At 45.5% G+C, this 19,809-nt stretch overlaps 1 protein-coding gene across 9 annotated transcripts in view; it reads left to right on the forward strand.

The window, feature by feature from the left end:
* Positions 1-19,809, forward strand: part of sobpa (sine oculis binding protein homolog (Drosophila) a) — a 427,151-nt gene that overhangs the window by 131,682 nt on the left and 275,660 nt on the right. For 2 of the 9 annotated variants that reach the window (XR_011340735.1, XM_069887496.1), the window contains exon 1: positions 2,351-3,004. The exons of 3 other annotated variants lie outside the window; for them this stretch is intronic. Coding sequence is in view for 4 of the 6 variants with exons in the window: in XM_069887496.1 (XP_069743597.1) it covers positions 2,849-3,004 (156 nt within the window). In the remaining 2 variants the exon portion in view is untranslated. Of the gene's footprint in view, positions 1-2,347; positions 3,005-19,809 lie in introns of those variants that run through there. 4 more of the 9 variants (XM_069887501.1, XM_069887500.1, XM_069887497.1 and 1 more) reach the window with 4 other exon arrangements.

A 19,809-nucleotide genomic window follows, 5' to 3' on the forward strand; every position in this document is an offset into this window, starting at 1 on the left:
ATATCTTCTTTTTTTCTTTCTTCTTTGGCTTGGCTTCGCGGACGAAGATTTATGTAGGGGGTAAAAAAGTCCACGTCAGCTGCAGGCTCGTTTGTGGCTGACCAGTCCGATGCGGGACAGGCAGACACGATTGCAGCGGTTGCAAGGGAAAATTGGTTGGTTGGGGTTGGGTGTTGGGTTTTTCCTCCTTTGCCTTTTGTCAGTGAGGTGGGCTCTGCGGTCTTCTTCAAAGGAGGCTGCTGCCCGCCAAACTGTGAGGCGCCAAGATGCACGGTTTGAGGCGTTATCAGCCCACTGGCGGTGGTCAATGTGGCAGGCACCAAGAGATTTCTTTAGGCAGTCCTTGTACCTTTTCTTTGGTGCACCTCTGTCACGGTGGCCAGTGGAGAGCTCGCCATATAATACGATCTTGGGAAGGCGAGGGTCCTCCATTCTGGAGACGTGACCCATCCAGCGCAGCTGGATCTTCAGCAGCGTGGACTCGATGCTGTCGACCTCTGCCATCTCGAGTACCTCGACGTTAGGGGTGTGAGCGCTCCAATGGATGTTGAGGATGGAGCGGAGACAACGCTGGTGGAAGCGTTCTAGGAGCCGTAGGTGGTGCCGGTAGAGGACCCATGATTCGGAGCCGAACAGGAGTGTGGGTATGACAACGGCTCTGTATACGCTTATCTTTGTGAGGTTTTTCAGTTGGTTGTTTTTCCAGACTCTTTTGTGTAGTCTTCCAAAGGCGCTATTTGCCTTGGCAAGTCTGTTGTCTATCTCATTGTCGATCCTTGCATCTGATGAAATGGTGCAGCCGAGATAGGTAAACTGGTTGACCGTTTTGAGTTTTGTGTGCCCGATGGAGATGTGGGGGGGCTGGTAGTCATGGTGGGGAGCTGGCTGATGGAGGACCTCAGTTTTCTTCAGGCTGACTTCCAGGCCAAACATTTTGGCAGTTTCCGCAAAGCAGGACGTCAAGCGCTGAAGAGCTGGCTCTGAATGGGCAACTAAAGCGGCATCATCTGCAAAGAGTAGTTCACGGACAAGTTTCTCTTGTGTCTTGGTGTGAGCTTGCAGGCGCCTCAGATTGAAGAGACTGCCATCCGTGCGGTACCGGATGTAAACAGCGTCTTCATTGTTGGGGTCTTTCATGGCTTGGTTCAGCATCATGCTGAAGAAGATTGAAAAGAGGGTTGGTGCGAGAACACAGCCTTGCTTCACGCCATTGTTAATGGAGAAGGGTTCAGAGAGCTCATTGCTGTATCTGACCCGACCTTGTTGGTTTTCGTGCAGTTGGATAATCATGTTGAGGAACTTTGGGGGACATCCGATGCGCTCTAGTATTTGCCAAAGCCCTTTCCTGCTCACGGTGTCGAAGGCTTTGGTGAGGTCAACAAAGGTGATGTAGAGTCCTTTGTTTTGTTCTCTGCACTTTTCTTGGAGCTGTCTGAGGGCAAAGACCATGTCAGTGGTTCCTCTGTTTGCGCGAAAGCCGCACTGTGATTCTGGGAGAATATTCTCAGCGACACTAGGTATTATTCTATTTAGTAGAATCCTAGCGAAGATTTTGCCTGCAATGGAGAGCAACGTGATTCCCCTGTAGTTTGAGCAGTCTGATTTCTCGCCTTTGTTTTTGTACAGGGTGATGATGGTGGCATCACGAAGATCCTGAGGCAGTTTACCTTGGTCCCAACAAAGCTTGAAAAACTCATGCAGTTTGGCATGCAGAGTTTTGCCGCCAGCCTTCCAGACTTCTGGGGGGATTCCATCCATACCTGCTGCTTTGCCACTTTTCAGTTGTTCGATTGCCTTATATGTCTCATCCAGGGTGGGAACCTCATCCAGCTCTAGCCTTAGGGGCTGTTGAGGGAGCTGGAGCAGGGCGGAATCTTGGACTGAGCGGTTGGTACTGAAAAGAGATTGGAAGTGTTCTGACCATCGGTTGAGGATGGAGATCTTGTCGCTGAGGAGGACTTTGCCGTCTGAGCTGCGCAGCGGGCTTTGGACTTGGGGTGAGGGGCCGTACACAGCCTTTAGAGCCTCGTAGAAACCCCTGAAGTCGCCAATGTCCGCGCTGAGCTGTGTTCGTTTGGCGAGGCTAGTCCACCACTCATTTTGGATCTCCCGGAGTTTGCGCTGAAGATGGCTGCATGCGCGACGGAAGGCTTGTTTCTTCTCTGGACAGGACGGCTTTGTAAGGTGAGCCTGGTGGGCAGCTCGCTTCTTTGCCAGCAGCTCCTGGATTTCCTGGCTGTTTTCGTCAAACCAGTCCTTGTTTTTCCTGGAGGAGAAGCCCAGTACCTCTTCAGTGGATTGCAGTATGGTAGCCTTCAACTGATCCCAGAGGGTTTCAGGGGACGGGTCCGTGAGGCGGGTTGCAACGTCGAGCTTTGCTTTGAGGTTTGCCTGGAAGTTTCCTCTCGCTTCGTCTGACTGCAGTTTTCCAACATTGAACCTCTTTCTGGGGGCTTTATTGTTCCTGGGCTTTATCATATACCATTTTTTAAAAAGCACATAGCCTATTTTAAGTCTGCTTCAAACAGACAAAACCACGAAATGCAACATGCCATTGAAAATTCATTTTCTGCTTTCCACCTGTTCATCAACCCGCTGATTTTGGTGCAGTCAGTAACAAACACAGTGAAAGGTTTCACCAGGACATTGTTACCTTGGAAAATCAGTATCAAGGCAACTGGAATCCATCAATGATAACTGACTATTGTGGGACACTGACATGAGAAGCATCAGATGCTGAGGACAAATGAAAATCAGCGGCAAAACAGTTTTAGGTCAATTGAACTAACGGCAATGTGTCAGCCTCATTATGTGAGTAAACCTGCTAAATTCAATAAAAAATAATTTAATGTTTCTCCTACTTCCTACATGGTACAGTAAATCTGAAATGATCTTTGTGTTCAGCTTGAAGATGTCTATCATAATCCCTGATTTTTTTTTTCTTTCAGGAAGCAATTTTTTGTCCAATTTGGAGTGTTGGAGCAGATCTCTGCTCAAGGAAGGGGTAAAAAAAATATCACTTGTGTATGTCAACCTGCAATAGAATGGTGAACCTCCAGCAGAAAAATAGAAAGAAAAGTGTACACTGGAGTCTTTAAGTTGTGACAAGGAGGATTGCAGTTGTGCTTTGGGTTCAAAGACTGTCTTCTGGACATGACTGAGAAATTAATCTCCCAGCATTTTGACGCAGGGGGACTTCAGTAACCTTTTGATAGCTATTCATTAACCAGTGTTGGATCTGTTGTTGTAGTTGGGGTTGAAAGAAAGATCAAATAGATTTGGAATGGATGGTGACATCAAGAAGCTGTTCTGACCTTTGTGATATTTTTGGCTTGTGTGGAGGAGACGTGAGTGGAAGAATGAAGTACAGGAGGCAAACAAAAGGTTCTTTTTGTCCTGTTTCACGTGGAATGGGACAGACTGAACAGTTCCTGACCTCGCTGAATCAGCTTGTCAATCATTAAACTGTAAGCTAATTATTTGGGTAGTAGTTCATGCTGGCATCATGCTTCAATGGAAAGATGATGAATTTGACCTGTAATATGGGAGTACTTCAACTTTCCACTCAGAAAAGCAGAGATTGGATGTATTACCTACAGACTGAATGCTCAGAATGTGAAAGAAATGAAATGTGCAGCAAAGGTAGTGGGGGAGGGCAGTTATCATCAGTTTAAATCATATCAAATGAGTTGTTTCTCATGTTGAAGAGAATTCAGTGGTTATTAATTTTTTCTTACTAATGCAGCAAAATCAGATATTGAACTTTTTGGTGTGTATTTTCTGCACACCACATTGATTTACCTCTTGTGAAATTGACTATGCTGGAACTATTCTACGTTTAACAGCATTGGATTTTTAAACAAGCGATTAATCTTGAACTTAATTTTTTTTTCAACAAGTTAAAATGCGAGCAAAGGAGGAAATACCCAACACCCAACCCCAACCAACCAATTTTCCCCTGCAGCCGCTGCAACCGTGTCTGCCTGTCCCGCATCGGACTTGTCAGCCACAAACGAGCCTGCAGCTGACGTGGACTTTAACTCCCTCCATAAATCTTTGTCCGCGAAGCCAAGCCAAAGTCAAGTCAGATCTGAAGTGGATGACCAATTTGTCCAAGCCCTGTTTTGCCAGTGGTTCACACAATCATGCTTTCAGTAAATCATCAATTAAAAGGCACATTCAGACAGGTTTTGATCTTTTTCAAAGGTAACAAAATCCTTACCTGTTTATTTGGATTGTGCAGTGATCCCTGTTTTTGAAACTTAAAAGGCAGAAAAATACAGATGCTGGAAAGAACACTTTTTTCGCTTCCATCATCAGACTATTAAAGAGATCTCTCATGAGTAAAATTATGCTACCCTTGCACTGTTTTAACAGAATATTTTCTCTACAATGTTATACTTTGTACTTCTGTTTGATTTTGCACTTCCTGCATTGACTTTCCTGAATAGCACACAAAACAAATTTCTTCATCTCCTATAAAATGAAACATTACAGCACAATACGGGTCCTTCAGCTCATGATGTTGTGCCAACCTCTGAAAACCTACTCTACAACAACCTAATCCTCCTCTACTTCACACCCATAGCTCTCTTTTTTATATTTTTGAGTCTTTTTAATGTTCCATTTGTACCAGACTCCACCGTCATTCCAGGCAACCCCCAAACTCTTGATATTTCCATTAAACTTCCCTTCACTCATCTTAAACGGACGTCCTTTGATATATGACCCACATAATCTTCTATATCAAGTTACCTCTCATCCTTATTTGCTCCAAAGGGAAAACCCCTCTAGCTCTGTTAACCTTGCTTTGTTTGACATGTTTCCCAATCCAGGCAACATCCTAGTAAATCTCTGCATCCGTTCCAAAGCATCCACAAAACTTCATGTAATGGGGTGACCAGACTGAACGCAATACTCCAGTGTGGTCTAACCAGAGTTTTGTAGAGCTGCAACATGGCTCTGGAACTCCATCTCCCAACAAATAAAATCCAACATGGCATATATATTCTTAACCACCCTATCAACCTGTGTGCAAACTTGAGTGCTCTCTGGACCAGGACTTCAAGATCTTTCTGTTCCTCAACACTGTTACGAATCCTGCCATTAATCAGATACTATGCTTTCAAGACATTCTAAACTTCATCACTTCACACTTATCTGGATTGAACTTGATTTGCCACTTGGGTGTCACAGAGAGTACTAACAGCAGTGGCGATTGGGATTCTGTGTTGTCTGTAAGGAGTGTGTACTTTCTCCTTGTGTCTGCATGAGTTTTCCCCGGGGTCTCTGGTTTCATCCCACCCTTTGAAATGTATTGGGGGTGTAGGTTAATTGTGTGTAATTGGACGGCACAAGCTCATGGGCTGTATGTTTAAATTTAAACATTTTAAAAATTACCTGCCCAAGTCTGCATCCTGTCTCTAATCTGAGATAACCTATGACAACCTTCCACACCATCCACAACACCGCTGATCTTATCATTTGTAATTCATGTTATCTAGGTAGATATAGCAACACAATCTGAAATATAAAGAGAAAGAGATGTTAAAACCCAAAAGGTCTGCAGATGCTTTTTCCCCTAGGTTGTCAATTCCCTCCCGCCTATCGGTGAGATTTGGTGCCTTCCTCACAGAGCATACCCATCCCCCTGAACACACTCAGTTTCCCTTGTGGCTAAAACAATATTGGCCAGTTCTCCCACAAACTGGAAAAACAGGTTATCTGAAAATATTGAATTTCATGTTGAGGACTGAATTGTGCCTGGGTGGAAGATAAGATATTCCTTAAGATCACATTAGACTTTATTGCTCTTTGCAGTGTTTCAAAGGGTAGGGGTGCAGAGAATTATAGTAACTAGCATCTAGAAGCTGGGGATCACATCTGTGGAATGAATGGAGGTATACTGCAAAATTATCCAATATGTCTCTAGTCCCACCAAGAGCATTGAATGTAATAGTGAAATTGGAATAAGTGCAAGTCGATTACTGTTTCACCTGAAAGGACCATTCAGGGAAATGGAACACGTAAAGATGAATGCCTGTCAATGTGATTTGAGGCAAGCCGTGATCAAGAATAAGAAATATCTTGGAGGCATTGTTGTAGGATGTGTTGATAGCAGAGCTAATATGGTGGAGTTGGACAAACTGCCTTTAACAAGAGTTTGAAATGTGTAGTTCAATTTCAGATTTATTGTCAGAGCTCATACATGACATCACGTACAACCCTGAGATTCCTTTTTCCTGTGGGCGCGGCAGACTTTTCACTAGTTGGTAGTGAGAAAAAACTGTAAAGCATGCAAACAAAGAACTGCAAACAAATATTGCAATACAGAGAAAACAAAAAGAAAACTAGTCTCTGATTGAGGAGTGTGATGGTGGAGGGGTAGCAGCTATTCCTGAACCTGGTGGTGCAAGTCTTGAGGCACCTACACCTCTTTCCTGATGGCAGCAGCAAGAACAGAGCGTGTGCTGGGTGATGAGGATCCGTGATGATTGCTGCTGCTCTCTGACGACATTGTTTACTGAAATGTTCTTGATAGAGGGGAGGATTTTGCCTGTGATATCCTGTGCTGTGTCCACTACTTTTTGGAGGGCTTTATGTTTAGGGGTATTGGTGTTTCCATACCAGATCAGTCTAGACAATTCTGATGACTCTGTGTCTTTGCCAGTCAGAGTTCCACAGCTCGGAAACAGACCCTTAATCCCAACCTGTCCAAGCTAGTTCCATTTGTCTGTTTTCGGCCCATATCCCTCTGAAGTTGGTATCTACCTGTTTCAAACAGGCCTCAGTCATAACTGTACCCAAAAAGAGTATGGTAAACTGCATAAATGACTACTGACCTGTGGCACTTACATCCGCAGTGATGAAGTACTTTCAGAGGCAATTAGTCAAGCACATAATTTCCTGTCTGAGCGGTGACTTGGATCCATTTCAATTGGCCGCCCACAGAAACAGGTCTCTGGCCTCATTAGCCCAATGTGAAATTGGATCCTGGATTTCCTCACCTGCAGACTGCAATCAGTGAGGATTGGGAAAAATATCGTCCACAATCTCAATCAGTACTGGAGCATCATAGGGCTGTGTTCTTAGCCCCCTACTCTATTCACTTTAGACCTAAGCCAGTGTGGATCAGTATGACAATAAAAACCATTTACAAATTTGTTAACGATACCAGGGTAATTGGTTGTATAAAAAGGGGGTGACGAGTCAGCATACGGGAGGGAGATTGAAAACGAGTTTGTGAAGGTTTGACATCGCAAACTTTGGCAAGCTGCCTTTTTACCTTTAATGTACTTGAAGAATCTCTTGGGGGTTCTCCTTAATCTTGTCTGCCAAACCCATCTCATACCCACCACCATTCCTTCCCCCCCCCTCCCCCCACCTTGCCCTCTTTATTTTCCTGATTGTGAGGATTGATGCCAGAGGCGCACATACCTAAGCATAGCCAGCTTTCGATCTCCAGTTCTTCTTGCACTGAAGTAATAAAAATAAATTTGCTTTCCATCTTTCTCCCTTTTGCCTTAAGAAATTTAATTTAGCAAGGAAGTGCATGGAAGTTAGACCCATGGAGCGTGCTGTTAGTTTTTTTAGTTAGGATTTGGGTTTTTGGGAGGTTGGGCGGGGTGGGGGGGGGGAGGGTTGTGGTGGTGGTTTGTTGAGGATTTATGCCCTTGAAGGAATGCACTTGAATCGCTCATCTATCATTCATTTCTGGTTGCTCATTGCAGGAAGGATGTGGAAGTTCTGGAGAAGGTGCATCACCAGGATGTTGCCTAGATTGGAGAATGTGTCTTATGAGGCAAGGCTAACAAAACTGGGGCTTTTCTCTTTCGAACAAAGAAAGATGAGAGATGAATGAATAGAGAATTACAAAATTATGACAGATAGGGTGGACTTCCAGCACTTTTTTCCTGGGATGAGAGAGTGGCAATCACCAGAGGACATCTGTACAAGGTGAGGAGAGGAAGGTTTAGGGAAGATGTCAGGGGTAAGTTTTTTTACACAGAGAGTAGTGGGAAACTGGAATGCATTGCTGGGGGTGGTGATGGGGGCTTATACAATAGGAACTTTGTTTTTAAAACACTTAGACAGGCAAATGGATACAAAAATGGAGGGTTATGGGTATGAGGTAAGGAAGCTTTTGTTTGCTGTTTAGGTTTCTATCGGTTGACACAACATCATGGGCTGAGGGGTCTGTGCTGTGCTGTTCTATGTTCTTGTAATTGGAAGTTGGCCTCCAGGATGCAACAACCCAGCAGGGAGATCATATGTGCAAGAAACAAAGCAAGTATTAGTGGTGCAGCACACAGGAAGGCCCTTCCACACAACTTAGTCCTTGGTGTCTGTCAAGTATCCATTCATACTAATCCCATTTTATTGCCCCCTCCATTCTCATCACCTCCCCCCCACTTCAATTGTTTCACACCCACATACCATGTCAATCTACAAACGCCAATTAAGCTGCAGCCCATGTGGGTCGAAAGCTCGGCACAAACACTGATTGTATACACTTTTTAAAAATTTTTTTTTATTTTTCACACTATAAACCATATTGACCAAGATACATACAGACATTTTCTTCTTAAATATATAGTGTCGTTTTCTCCCCCTTTTCCCCCCTCCCTTCCCTCCCTCCCTCACTCCCTTCCCCATTTATTTAAAGTTCAATCTATAAGATACATTAAACCCATTAAACATTGTTGTCACTTAATAAAAATAAACAAGAAATTTTACTGAGTCAGTTCTTTTCGTTATCTTCTCCTTCTGTCATTTTAGGTGGTGGAAGTCCACGGTAGGATTTCTCTATTATGTTTCATGTATGGCTCCCATATTTGTTTGAATATTGTAATGTTATTTCTTAAATTATATGTTATTTTTTCTAATGGAATACATTTATTCATTTCTATGTACCATTGTTGTATTCTCAAGTTGTCTTCTAATTTCCAGGTTGACATAATACATTTTTTTGCCACAGCTAGGGCTATCCTAACAAATCTTTTTTGTGCTCCATCCAAATCGAGTCCAAATTCTTTGTTTCTTATATTACTTAGGAGGAAGATCTCTGGGTTTTTTGGTATATTGCTTTTTGTGATTTTATTTAATATCTGGTTTAGATCTTCCCAAAATATTTCCACTTTCTCACATATCCAAATTGCATGAATTGTTCCCGTTTCCTTTTTACAGCGAAAACATCTGTCTGATACTGTTGGGTCCCATTTATTTAACTTTTGAGGTGTGATGTATAGCCTGTGTATCCAGTTATATTGTATCATGCAGAACCTCGTGTTTATTGTATTTCTCATGGTTCTGGAGCATAGCTTCTCCCATGTTTCATTCTTTATCTTTATGTTTAGATCTTGTTCCCATTTTTGTTTAGGTTTACCATTTGTTTCCTCATTCTCCTTTTCTTGCAGTTTGATGTACATGCTTGTATACACTTGAGGTTAATTCGAGATGTTTTCTCTGATGGTAGAGAGTTGTGCAACAGAACTTGTACATTTTCCATATGGTGGTGGGACATTGGGTGTATGACACTGAGTGATTTGAATTAATGAAAGATGAATTTAGTAGTCCTGTGTGCAGAGAGGGCTTAACAGACTTTTCAAGTTGGGTGCCAACAGAGGAATCATTATATCCAGTGTGGTTCACTGGTGTGTGGAATCGCGCCCTAATTTATAAGGAAAATTGGAATTTCCATCATGGCAATGATCGGTGTTCTTTTTGATAAAACTGCAAGGTACCTCTAAAGTACATGTTCTCACTTAGAAAAAGAGAACTCAAGTGCCTTGATTGAAGTATTGATTTTAGCACAGTTGTAAATAGAATGTGGTCAATTGCCTCAATCCTTGCTTCTGATACAGGTTAAATACCCATTATCCGAAGATCCGAAAACTAAAATGACCAAAAAAACCAAATTCTTTTTTAGCACTGACATGACGTCACAAGTGGAATTCAATTTCAACACCTGTCTTGCCCATGCGGGGCTCTGACGATCCGTTGGCGTCAGCTTGGTAACAATAGAGCTCTGTGGTACCAAACAAGTGATTACACTTCTGGCCGGGAAGATGCCAAATGGAGATGGGTCCAAGTCTTCAGCATCGGCTGCAGCCGGAGTCGGCGACAGTGACTCCATTCTCAGCGTCAGGTGCAGTGCCGACTGCTTCAAAGAAGTTGCCTTGGGCGCCCAGGTAGGAGCAGGGACCTCAGGCTCCTGGGCAGCAGTGGGGACCTCGGGCTACCAGGCAGGAGCGGGGATGGTGGTGGCAGTTGGAGGTGGTCTGCTTTTGTAAGCAGAAGTTTTTTTAGGGCCTATGTATTTCCTATGAATTTTCTACTTGTGGCGCCATGTCGGTGCTCAAAAAGCCTGCTGATGCTTGTTGTTGATGCTTAACCGATGATACAGGTTTTCTGCTACTGTGCTGCTTAGTTCCATTGTCCCAAAATCCAAAAAAACTTCAGGTCCTAAGCATTTTGAAAAAGGGGTATTCAATCTGTAATATGAATCCAACAATTGTAATTGCCATTTATTTAAATACTGGATAAAACTGATGACTTCACATTTTCAAGTTGCAGCGTCTTTAGAAATAGAACCTGGGTACTGAAAGTATAATTTCATTTGTTTCCATTTTGTGCATTGTTTTGGAAGCATCTGATGTTACATTTCCTGAATTTGCAACCTTGGCCAAAGGCAAGTTTAAGATCCAGTCTCTTGAATTGCCCTCCACGCCTGCCTTCTGTGAGGTTTTTGATGGATAAAAAATTTTGAAATATTCAACAGCAAACCTTTTTGTACCAGAATAAATGAATGGATGACATTGCAGTGACTTGAGGCATACCATGCAGGAAGTTATTGACTCCAAGGTACCAGTTGCTTTGATCTTTCTCATCAGGCTAACTTGGCTTGTATTGACCAGAAAAGTTGGATCTGATTTATTTTGGAAGTGCCACTCTTGTTATCTGAGAAAATAGTTTTCGTTCCAATTTTGGATCTTTTTATGATTAGAAGATTTTGTCATATGTATCCATGCTTTGTGGCAAATACAAAATTGCTTTCAGGACAATTGGCATTCTTCATGAATTTTGAGTTTGAATCTGACATTTACAAGCAATGAATTCAGAAACAGCTATAATTGACTTCCTGAGTGCATATGTGAACAATGGCCTTGATGGGATACTGCATGACCCACTTGAATTTCTCTGTCATCTTTGTGTTCTGCACTAGACCCAAGCATTTGCAGACTTCTTATTTACCTTGATGGTGTCACAGTAAATACACACTTAAACCTGGTATTTTTGCTTAAGATGGCAAATCCATTCCAATTCCAACAAGAGCAAGTGGGGAAATTTCATATAGATGTGGGCAACATGTCATGTTCTCACATGATTATCTTTTCCATGTGATTAAGCAGATCCATGTTTTGCAGGTGCTCATCAATTTTTCAAATGCAGCAACTTTACTTTATCTACATGTAAAATAGTAAATAATTTTTAACTCTTGTAGTGTCTATGACCTATTGGAATTCTACCCAATAAGCTGCATGCTACATTTTCTATCAATCCCTCCATTCTACTTCCTTGTCCATGCAACCCAGCTTTCTCTCAGTTCTACATCCAATATAGTTTAAGCATGATTCTTTAGTTTGCTCTGATAATATTAATAACCACTAAACCCATTTGCCTCTGCCCTTAGTGACTGCGGAAATGGCAATGATCATTGTTTTACTAATCACTACTCTGCAATGTGATTTTTGTACCAGATGTGTTGCGCCCATGTCGATCTTGTGGACCTCAGCCAATAGCTGCTGCCAAAATCGTCATTCAAAACTGAAACTACCTTCAACTGTCCCATGAGTTGTCGTGAACATTGCATTGCTTAGAAGGGAGGTGGAAATGTACTCATATTAACATTTAGAATAGAATAGATTAGCAGATGTGTGGGTTATGTGGAGGGTAAGACGAGTAGGATTAGAGTCAGCACAATGCTATTACAGCGCCAGCGGCCCGGGTTAGATCCGGCGCTGTCAGGACTTTGTACGTTTCCTCCAGGTGCTCCATCGGGGACCTGTCCCCCAGGGCGTCGAGGTGCAGCATCCGAGCGGCACGCTGGTGTCTGGATAGTCCGAGGGATCTGGTAAGCACTCGCTTGATGGTCTCGTATTTGTCTTCGACGGGTGGGTGCTAAATGAGGTGCAGCACGTGTCTGCCGGTGGCCTGGTCCAAGGCAGCGACCACATGGTAGAATTTGGTCGTGTTGGACAAAATCTAGCAGAAGTGAAACTGAGCCTCTGTGGGTCCGAAACAGGTCTCCGGCTCCTGAACCCAGAATTCAGGCAGTTTCGTGGCTATAGCGCTGATCTCAGGCTCACTCATGATGGGTTCAAAGACGTTTGAACCAGTCGGGGTCACCAATTGTAGCAGCGGCTACCCTGCTCCTGAAAGAACACACGCAACCAGACGGGTTGAGCTCAGTGAGCAGACTCGTTTATTGCAGGCTGCTGGGCTGTACTTATACTCCCAGCCCGGACCTGGCTGAGAATCGCGCTGGAGGGCGCTGATGTCACCCGGGCATCACGTGGTCCCCCAGCGCGGGCTTCTGAGCCCCGTGCTGGGAGGAAGGGAACATCCCCGACGGCGCCATTTTGGTTGGCTGCCCCGCTGTGTGGCTTACAAATGGGGCCAGTTCGCCTGCCTAGTGGTGAGCCGCCACACTATACAATATAAAGCCAAAATAGTCTGGAAACTAAAAACTGGAAACTAAAGAACAAATGCCCACATTCATCCTGAATTGTATTTAGTTAATAGGCTGAGTAGAAAGAATGTGAGCAAGTCTTCCTAAAGTGGTGTTCAAGTGATCTGATGCTCCCTGATGTCTTCTGAAACCAAAATTGGAGAATGATTTATCACGTTAGGCAGCATTGGCTAGAAAAGGTGATCAGAGTTCTGACGTGCACCGCAGCATTCCAAGTAGATATCTGCCCATTGTATCAATACAGAGCAACAATGAGGACCCCAAAACCCAGCAGCAACAGAAATTCACCAAGACAAATGGTTTCTTAAACAAAAGTTGCTTTTAATTATCTTAAAACATGAAAACAGGATCAAACTTTAACTTGTTACTATTTACTTAACCCCTTTCTAATTCTAAGCACACATGTATGTAATGTGTGTGTAAGTTCAGAAAAGTTCTTTAATTCACACTCCAATCTCACCTCACTCATCCAAGTTCACTGGTTTCAGACAATTCTTATACTGTGCACAGAATTTAATATTTATGAATTTCACCAGGCTTTGGTACTTGAAAGGTAAATGGTTACCGCTCAGGAAGGTTCTTGTCGGTTTTCAGAGAGAGATTTGTTGTTCATTAGACACCCACAACTGATTCCTTTTAATCAGCCACTTAAGTGTCTTGCCGAAGAAACTTGCCCCATCAGGGTTTTCCAGATGATAACCTCTTTCATTCAGGTCACCATCGAGTTCTTTTTTGTTTTCCTTATTTCAAGTGAAACATTATGCAGCCAATCCTCTCCTCTTGTATGAACCACAAGGGCTTTGACCAGGCTGAACTAAGAACTCACAACCCATTTTCAAAATGGGGTTTTTCCACAAGCTTGCCAGTTTGTCTTGTTCCAGTTCCAGCTGCTGCTGCTGATCTATAGGTCTGAATGTTCTCTCTCTCTCTCTCTCTCTCTCTCTCTCTCTCTCTCTCTCTCACTCAGAGAAAACCACATGACCCTCTCAGACAGATTGCAGCACTGGACCTAATCTTCTGAGTTTGTTCATCTGTTGCTTTCCAAAACAATAATCCATTACTCCACACCATTTCCAATTAACACCTACTTGTGAAGTCCTTATCGGCATTCTTCAAAGTTTTTGCAAAGGCACTCGGAGCCTGAACTGTCTGGCTTGAGCAGAACTCTGAGATCTGTTTTGAAGTGTATGTATGCAACCTCCACTTAAAAAAAAACCTGCCACAATTTATTCTCCTTTTTAAAAAATATCTATATACAATATAAAATATAAAATAATCTGTCACAAAAGATAGTTTTGAGCAAGAGACATGGTGGGTGGCAGTTAGGAAACAGAAATATTGACGAATTTGAAGATCCTGAAAACAATCCCTGAGGATTGGCCTGAGGCTAATTTTTACAGTTGGCAATAATGCTGTGTTTGCTGAGGAATCTTGTCTGAAATGGGTTGATCGAATAATAGTGACCTGACACAGGTTGAGCAAATTAGAAAAATCTGGCTATAGACAAACATTTAATCCCATTGATCTCTCTTAATTTGATTTCTTTGTAAAAGCCCCATAGGTCATGCAGTTAAGGTAACCAGGGCTGAATTATGGAGCGGTCTATTTTGAAAGTCAGGAGAGAGCCAGTTTGTTTTAGTAATTGGATAGAATTTGAAGGAAAAGCAGAGGTTTTTAATTCACTGTTTTAAGAGGGATCAGGCATTAACAAAAATAAAATGAAGGAGCCTAAAAATTATGTATTGCCTGACTTTGATTTGGGTCCTGTGGTCATGGGGAATTGGGTATCTGGACAAAAGATTACAGATGTCAGAGAGGTCGTATGAGAAAACATAGCTTCCCTTTCTGCTCTGAAACCAAAATCTGGCTGCTGTAGTGGATGTTAAGGTCGATCTACCAGGAAGTGAAAAGGAAAGAAAGAGCTTTTCCTCCAAGCGTATTGTGAGTTGTGCAAGCGATTTAATGTATCAACATTTACAAGGCCCATATTTATTCAGCCAGAAAGGTGGGCTGAATAGTTCAGCCACTGGGCATGCTGCTTAATGTTGCTCTAAAGATGGGATGGACCAGCTCTATGGCTGATGAATGCAAATGTTGAAAGCAAATAGCAGAATGCTCACAGTTGGAGACTTGTCCAGAAACGACTGCCACGCATGTGGTTTCTGATATTTACTCATGTGGAGCCTGATCGTGAAGGGAATGAAGATGATGAGACATTGTGTGCAGAAAGTCAAAAGCTCAGTTTCCTGGGCATTCCACAGAAATTAACCATGGGAGGATGATGTTGACCAGCCACCTCCCTAAGACCATGATAGTGACCAGGTTTTGGTTTGTTAACAAGGATATAAGCTAGTTGGATCCTGAAGCTACCGATTTTAGATTTTTATTTTGTGTCACCACACTTAATATTTTAAATAGAAACTGAAATACTTTTACACATGAAATGTGAAAAACACTGATCATTAAATAATATATTCACAACAAGGCAGGGTGCTAGAAACTGTTGTAGAACAGAAAAACCTAGATGTACAGGTATATAGCTCATAGGAAGGGGCTGCTCGGGTGGATAAGTAGAAGAAGGCATTTGAGATGCTGGTCTTAATTGACCAGAATATTGCATTCAAAAGTTGGGACCCCATGGTATAGTTATTCAAGGCACTGATAAGACAACAATTGGAATATTGTATGTGGCTTGAGTCGTCCAGTGAGAGAAAGGATATAATTAAGTTGGAAGTGGTTCAGAGGAGAATGACCAGGATGTTGCTGGGACTGAAAGGTTTGAATTCGAAGAAGAGTGAAACTCAGAAGTCTGCAGACACTCTGATTGTAGTAAAAACACAAAAATGAAGAAACTCAGCAGGTCTTGCAGCATCCATAGGAGGTAAAGACAAATATCTAATTTTTTAGGCCTGATCCCTTCTTCAAGGTACACAGAAGGTTCATACCTTGAAAGGTCAGGCCTGAAACATTGATTATATATCTGTACCTCCTATGGATGCTGCAAGACCTGCTGAGTTCTTCCTGCATTTTTTTTGTGCTTTGAATTAAAAGGAGAGGTAAGATAGGCCAGTTCTTTATTCCCTGGAGCAAACAAAGTTGAGGGGTGACCTTGGAGGTGTATGAAATCATAAGGGGCATGGATAAAGTGAATACTTCGTTTCTTTTTCCCAGGGCGGGCTAATCTGGAATTAAATGGATTAGATTTAAAATGAAAAGGGTGTAGCAGCGGCTACACTGCTAACTGAAGGATCACACAACCAGACGGGTTGAGTTCAGTGAGCAAAACTGATTTATTGCAGGCTGCCTGGCTGGTCTTATACTCCCAGCCTGCACCTGGCTGAGAACCGCACTGGGGGCCCCGATGTCACCGGGGAGTCACGTGGGTCGCCAAGCGTGGGCTTCTGAGCCCAGTGCCGAGGTCAGGAGGAAACCCCCGACGGCGCCATTTTGGGCGGTTGCACCACCACGTGCGTGACAAGCGGGACTAGTTCGCCTGCCTAATGGCATACCGCCACACAGCCCCGGCCCAGAACCGGCGCCAATGTCCTTTTTTGCTGGGCGGCCTCATTTCTTGGGTTGGGTCACAACTACTGGCTCAGTGGGGTTGAGGTGGGCTAGCTTTAACCTGTCCACCGTAAACAGTTCCCTATTACCACTGATGTCCAGTGTTAAAGTGGATCTTGAACACTGGACGACTTTGTACGGCCCTTCGTATGGTCTTTGTAGAGGTTGCTGTGGACGGGCCCTGCCTGATTAAAAAAAAAGTACTCTGCGAAATACAGCTTGCTGTGGACGTAATAGGCCCGTGTGCCGTGTCTGGGCAGCAGTGGTGGTGTGAAGGAGTCCGACTGGGCCCAGAGGCATGGAAGTTGACCGTGCGGTTTGTGAGGTGCGTTGACGAACTCATCGGGTAGGGCTAGTGGTGCACTGTAGATCAGCTCGGCTGATGACACCTGTAGGTTGTCTTTGGGTGTCGAGCGGATGCCCAGGAGCACCCAAGGCAGCTTGTCCACCCTGTTGAGGCTGGTGAGGCGGGCCATCAGTGCCGACTTAAGGTGGCGGTGCAATCGCTCAACTAGCCCGTTGGCCTGTGGGTGTAGCTCGATCCCCACCCTGTTGGCGAGCTGTGCCCAGAGCGCAGAGGTGAACTGGGCGCCCCGATCACTGGTGAGGTGGTTCGGGATGCCAAATCGGGCGACCCATCTGTTCAAAAGCACTCGGGAGCAAGAGTCCATGGAGGCATCTGGCAGCGGGATTGCCTCGGGCCAACAAGTGGTGTGGTCTACCACTGTGAAAAGGTAATGGTTCCCTCAGGAAACGGGTAAGGATCTGACAATGTCCACATGTATGTGGCTGAACCATTCCCAGACATGTTCGAAATCTTGTACGGGCGCTCTGGTGTGCCTTTGTACCATGGAAAGCTGGCAATGGGTGCAGGTTCTGGCCCAGACTGCAATCTGCTTCCGAAGCCCATGCCAGACGAAACATTCTGCCATCATACGGACCGTGGACCTGATGGAAGGGTGGGAAAGGTCATGGATATGGTGGAAGACTTGCTTGTGCCACTGCTGGGGAACCACTGGTCGCGGGGTGCTCATGGAGACATTGCACAGGACGGTGCCCTCACCGTGAGGAGTCGGGAGGTCCTGGAACTGCAGGCCCGTGATGGCAGTCCTGAAGGCCGCATCTCCTCGGACTTCTGGTCCCGGGCAAGCTGGTCGAAGTCGAGGCCGGGTGTCAGCATGCAAATGGCCAGTCGTGAGAGTGCGTCGGCGACCACGTTGTCCTTCCACGCCTTGTGCCGAATGTCGGTGCTGAATTCCGAAACGAAAGAGAGGAGACGCTGTTGGCGGGCTGACCAGGGATCTCTTGCCATAGCGAGCGCCTGAATGAGGGGTTTGTGGTCGGTAAAAATGGTGAAAGGCCTCCCCTCCAAGAAATAGTGGAAATGACGCACCGCCAGGTACATGCCCAGCAACTCACGATCGAAAGCGCTATACTTGCACTCTAGGGGCGAAGAAGTCGGCTAAAGAATGCCAGTGGTTTCCACTGTCTGTTCACCTGCTGCTCCAGGACGGTGCGGACGGCTGTGGCAGAGTCATCGACAGAGAGCGCCATATGCAGGTCGGTGTGTAGGTGGACGAGCAGGGTAGCCTTCGCGAGGGCATCTTTCGTGGCTTCGAATGCCCTGCTGGCCTCTGGAGTCCAGGCGAGTGTTGTGTCTTTGGCTGCGATGAGGCCAAAGAACGGCTGCATGATGCGCGCAGTGCATGGAATGAAGCGGTTATAGAAATAGACTATACCCACGAACTCCTGTAGCCTCTTGAAGTTGTCCGAGTGTGGAAACTCCCTGACTGCAGCGACCTTCGTAGTGGCAGGTGTAGCTCCTTCGGCCGTGATGGTATGGCCCAGGAACTGCATGGACTCTTTCCCGAACTGTCATTTGGCCGGATTGATTGTTAGACCGAAGTCGGCCAGTCAGGAGAAGAGGATGCGCAGGTGAGACTTGTGTTGTGCCCGGTCCCTGCTGCCAACAAGGATGTCATCCAGATAAATGAATATGAAATTCAAATCCCTGCCCACTGTGTACATTAGGCGCTGGAAGGTCTGGGCGACGTTCTTGAGCCGGAAAGGCATGCATAGGAACTCGAACAAGCCAAAGGGTGTGATGATGGCCATTTTGGGGTGCACCGGGATTTTGTGATACCCATGCACCAGGTCGACCTTGGAGAATACCCTCGTGCCATGCAGGTTGGCCGTAAAGTCCTGGATGTGAGGGATCGGGTAACGGTCATGTACTGTTGCATCGTTAAGCCGTCGATAATCTCCGCAGGGGCACCAGCCACCAGAGTCTTTCAGGACCAGGTGGAGTGGTGAGGACCAAGGACTGTCAGAGCGTCGAATGATCCCCAGCTCCTGCAGATGCAAGAGCTCTTCCTCCGCTATCTGGAGCTTATCCGGCAGGAGCTGGTGTGCCTTGGCATGGACTGGCGGGCCTTGGGTGGGGATGTAATGAAACACCCCGTGGCGTGGTGAGGCAGCGGAGAACTGCAGCTTGAGGAGGGACGGGAACTCGTCCAGGATACACTGAAACTCGTCCTTGGGCATGCTGATCGTGGCTATCCGCGGCTGCTCTGTGCGGGAGGCGTTGAGACGAACGGATTGGAAGGTACGGGCATCTACCAGTCGTCTACCTTGAATGTCGACCAGGAGTCCATGGGCGTGGTGGAAGTCGACACCCAGGATGGTGGTTGGGAGGGACGAAACGGTGAACATTCACGAGAACTTCCGCTGGCCTATCTGGAAGTGGACGGTCTTGTCTCCATACGTTCAGATCTCCGTCGAATTGGCTGCACGGAGGTGAGGTCCTCAAGGCCAGTTCCGGGACTCGATGGCTGTAGCCGGGATGATGCTGATCTGGGCCCCAGTGTCGACGAGAAAGCGTCGGCCGCTGACTGAATCCCACAGGTAGAGAAGGCTGTGTTCTTGGCCAGCCGCCGCAGCCATTAACAGCGGCCGGCATGCTTGTTTCCCTGGAACGAGCAGGGCTGACGATACTTCCGAGCCTTGGCTCCCCAGTGCTGGTGGAAGAAGCAGAGGACTGAAGTGGATGACTTGCTTCTGGCTATGCTCTTTAAGGCCCCTGCAGGGGCCGGGTGTTCCACCACAGCGCTAGAGGAAGGCTTGGCGTGGTCATGCCCTTGACTCATAACCTGCTGGACTGCTGAGTCCTCTGGGAATCGTTCGTGCCATTGTTCCTGAGCCTTCTGAGCGACCTTCCTAGGGTCGACGAAGCTCTCCTGGGACAGTAACAGCCGGATGTCTTCAGGCAGATGGTCGAGGAAGATGCTCTCGAAGAGTGGGCAGTTGGTGTGATTGCTCATGAGTGGGAGCATCTCGTCCATCAACTCGATTGGAGTTCTGTCTCGCAAGGCGTCAAGGCACAGCATCTAAGCGACACACTGGCGCCTGGAGAGGCCGAGAGAGCCAGTGAGCATCCGCTTGATGGTCCCATACTTAACTTCTGCGGGTGGGTGCTGAACGAGGTGCAGCACTCG

Source organism: Narcine bancroftii, chromosome 6 (genome assembly GCF_036971445.1).
Source record: "Narcine bancroftii isolate sNarBan1 chromosome 6, sNarBan1.hap1, whole genome shotgun sequence".
NCBI classification, from domain to species: Eukaryota; Metazoa; Chordata; class Chondrichthyes; order Torpediniformes; family Narcinidae; genus Narcine; species Narcine bancroftii.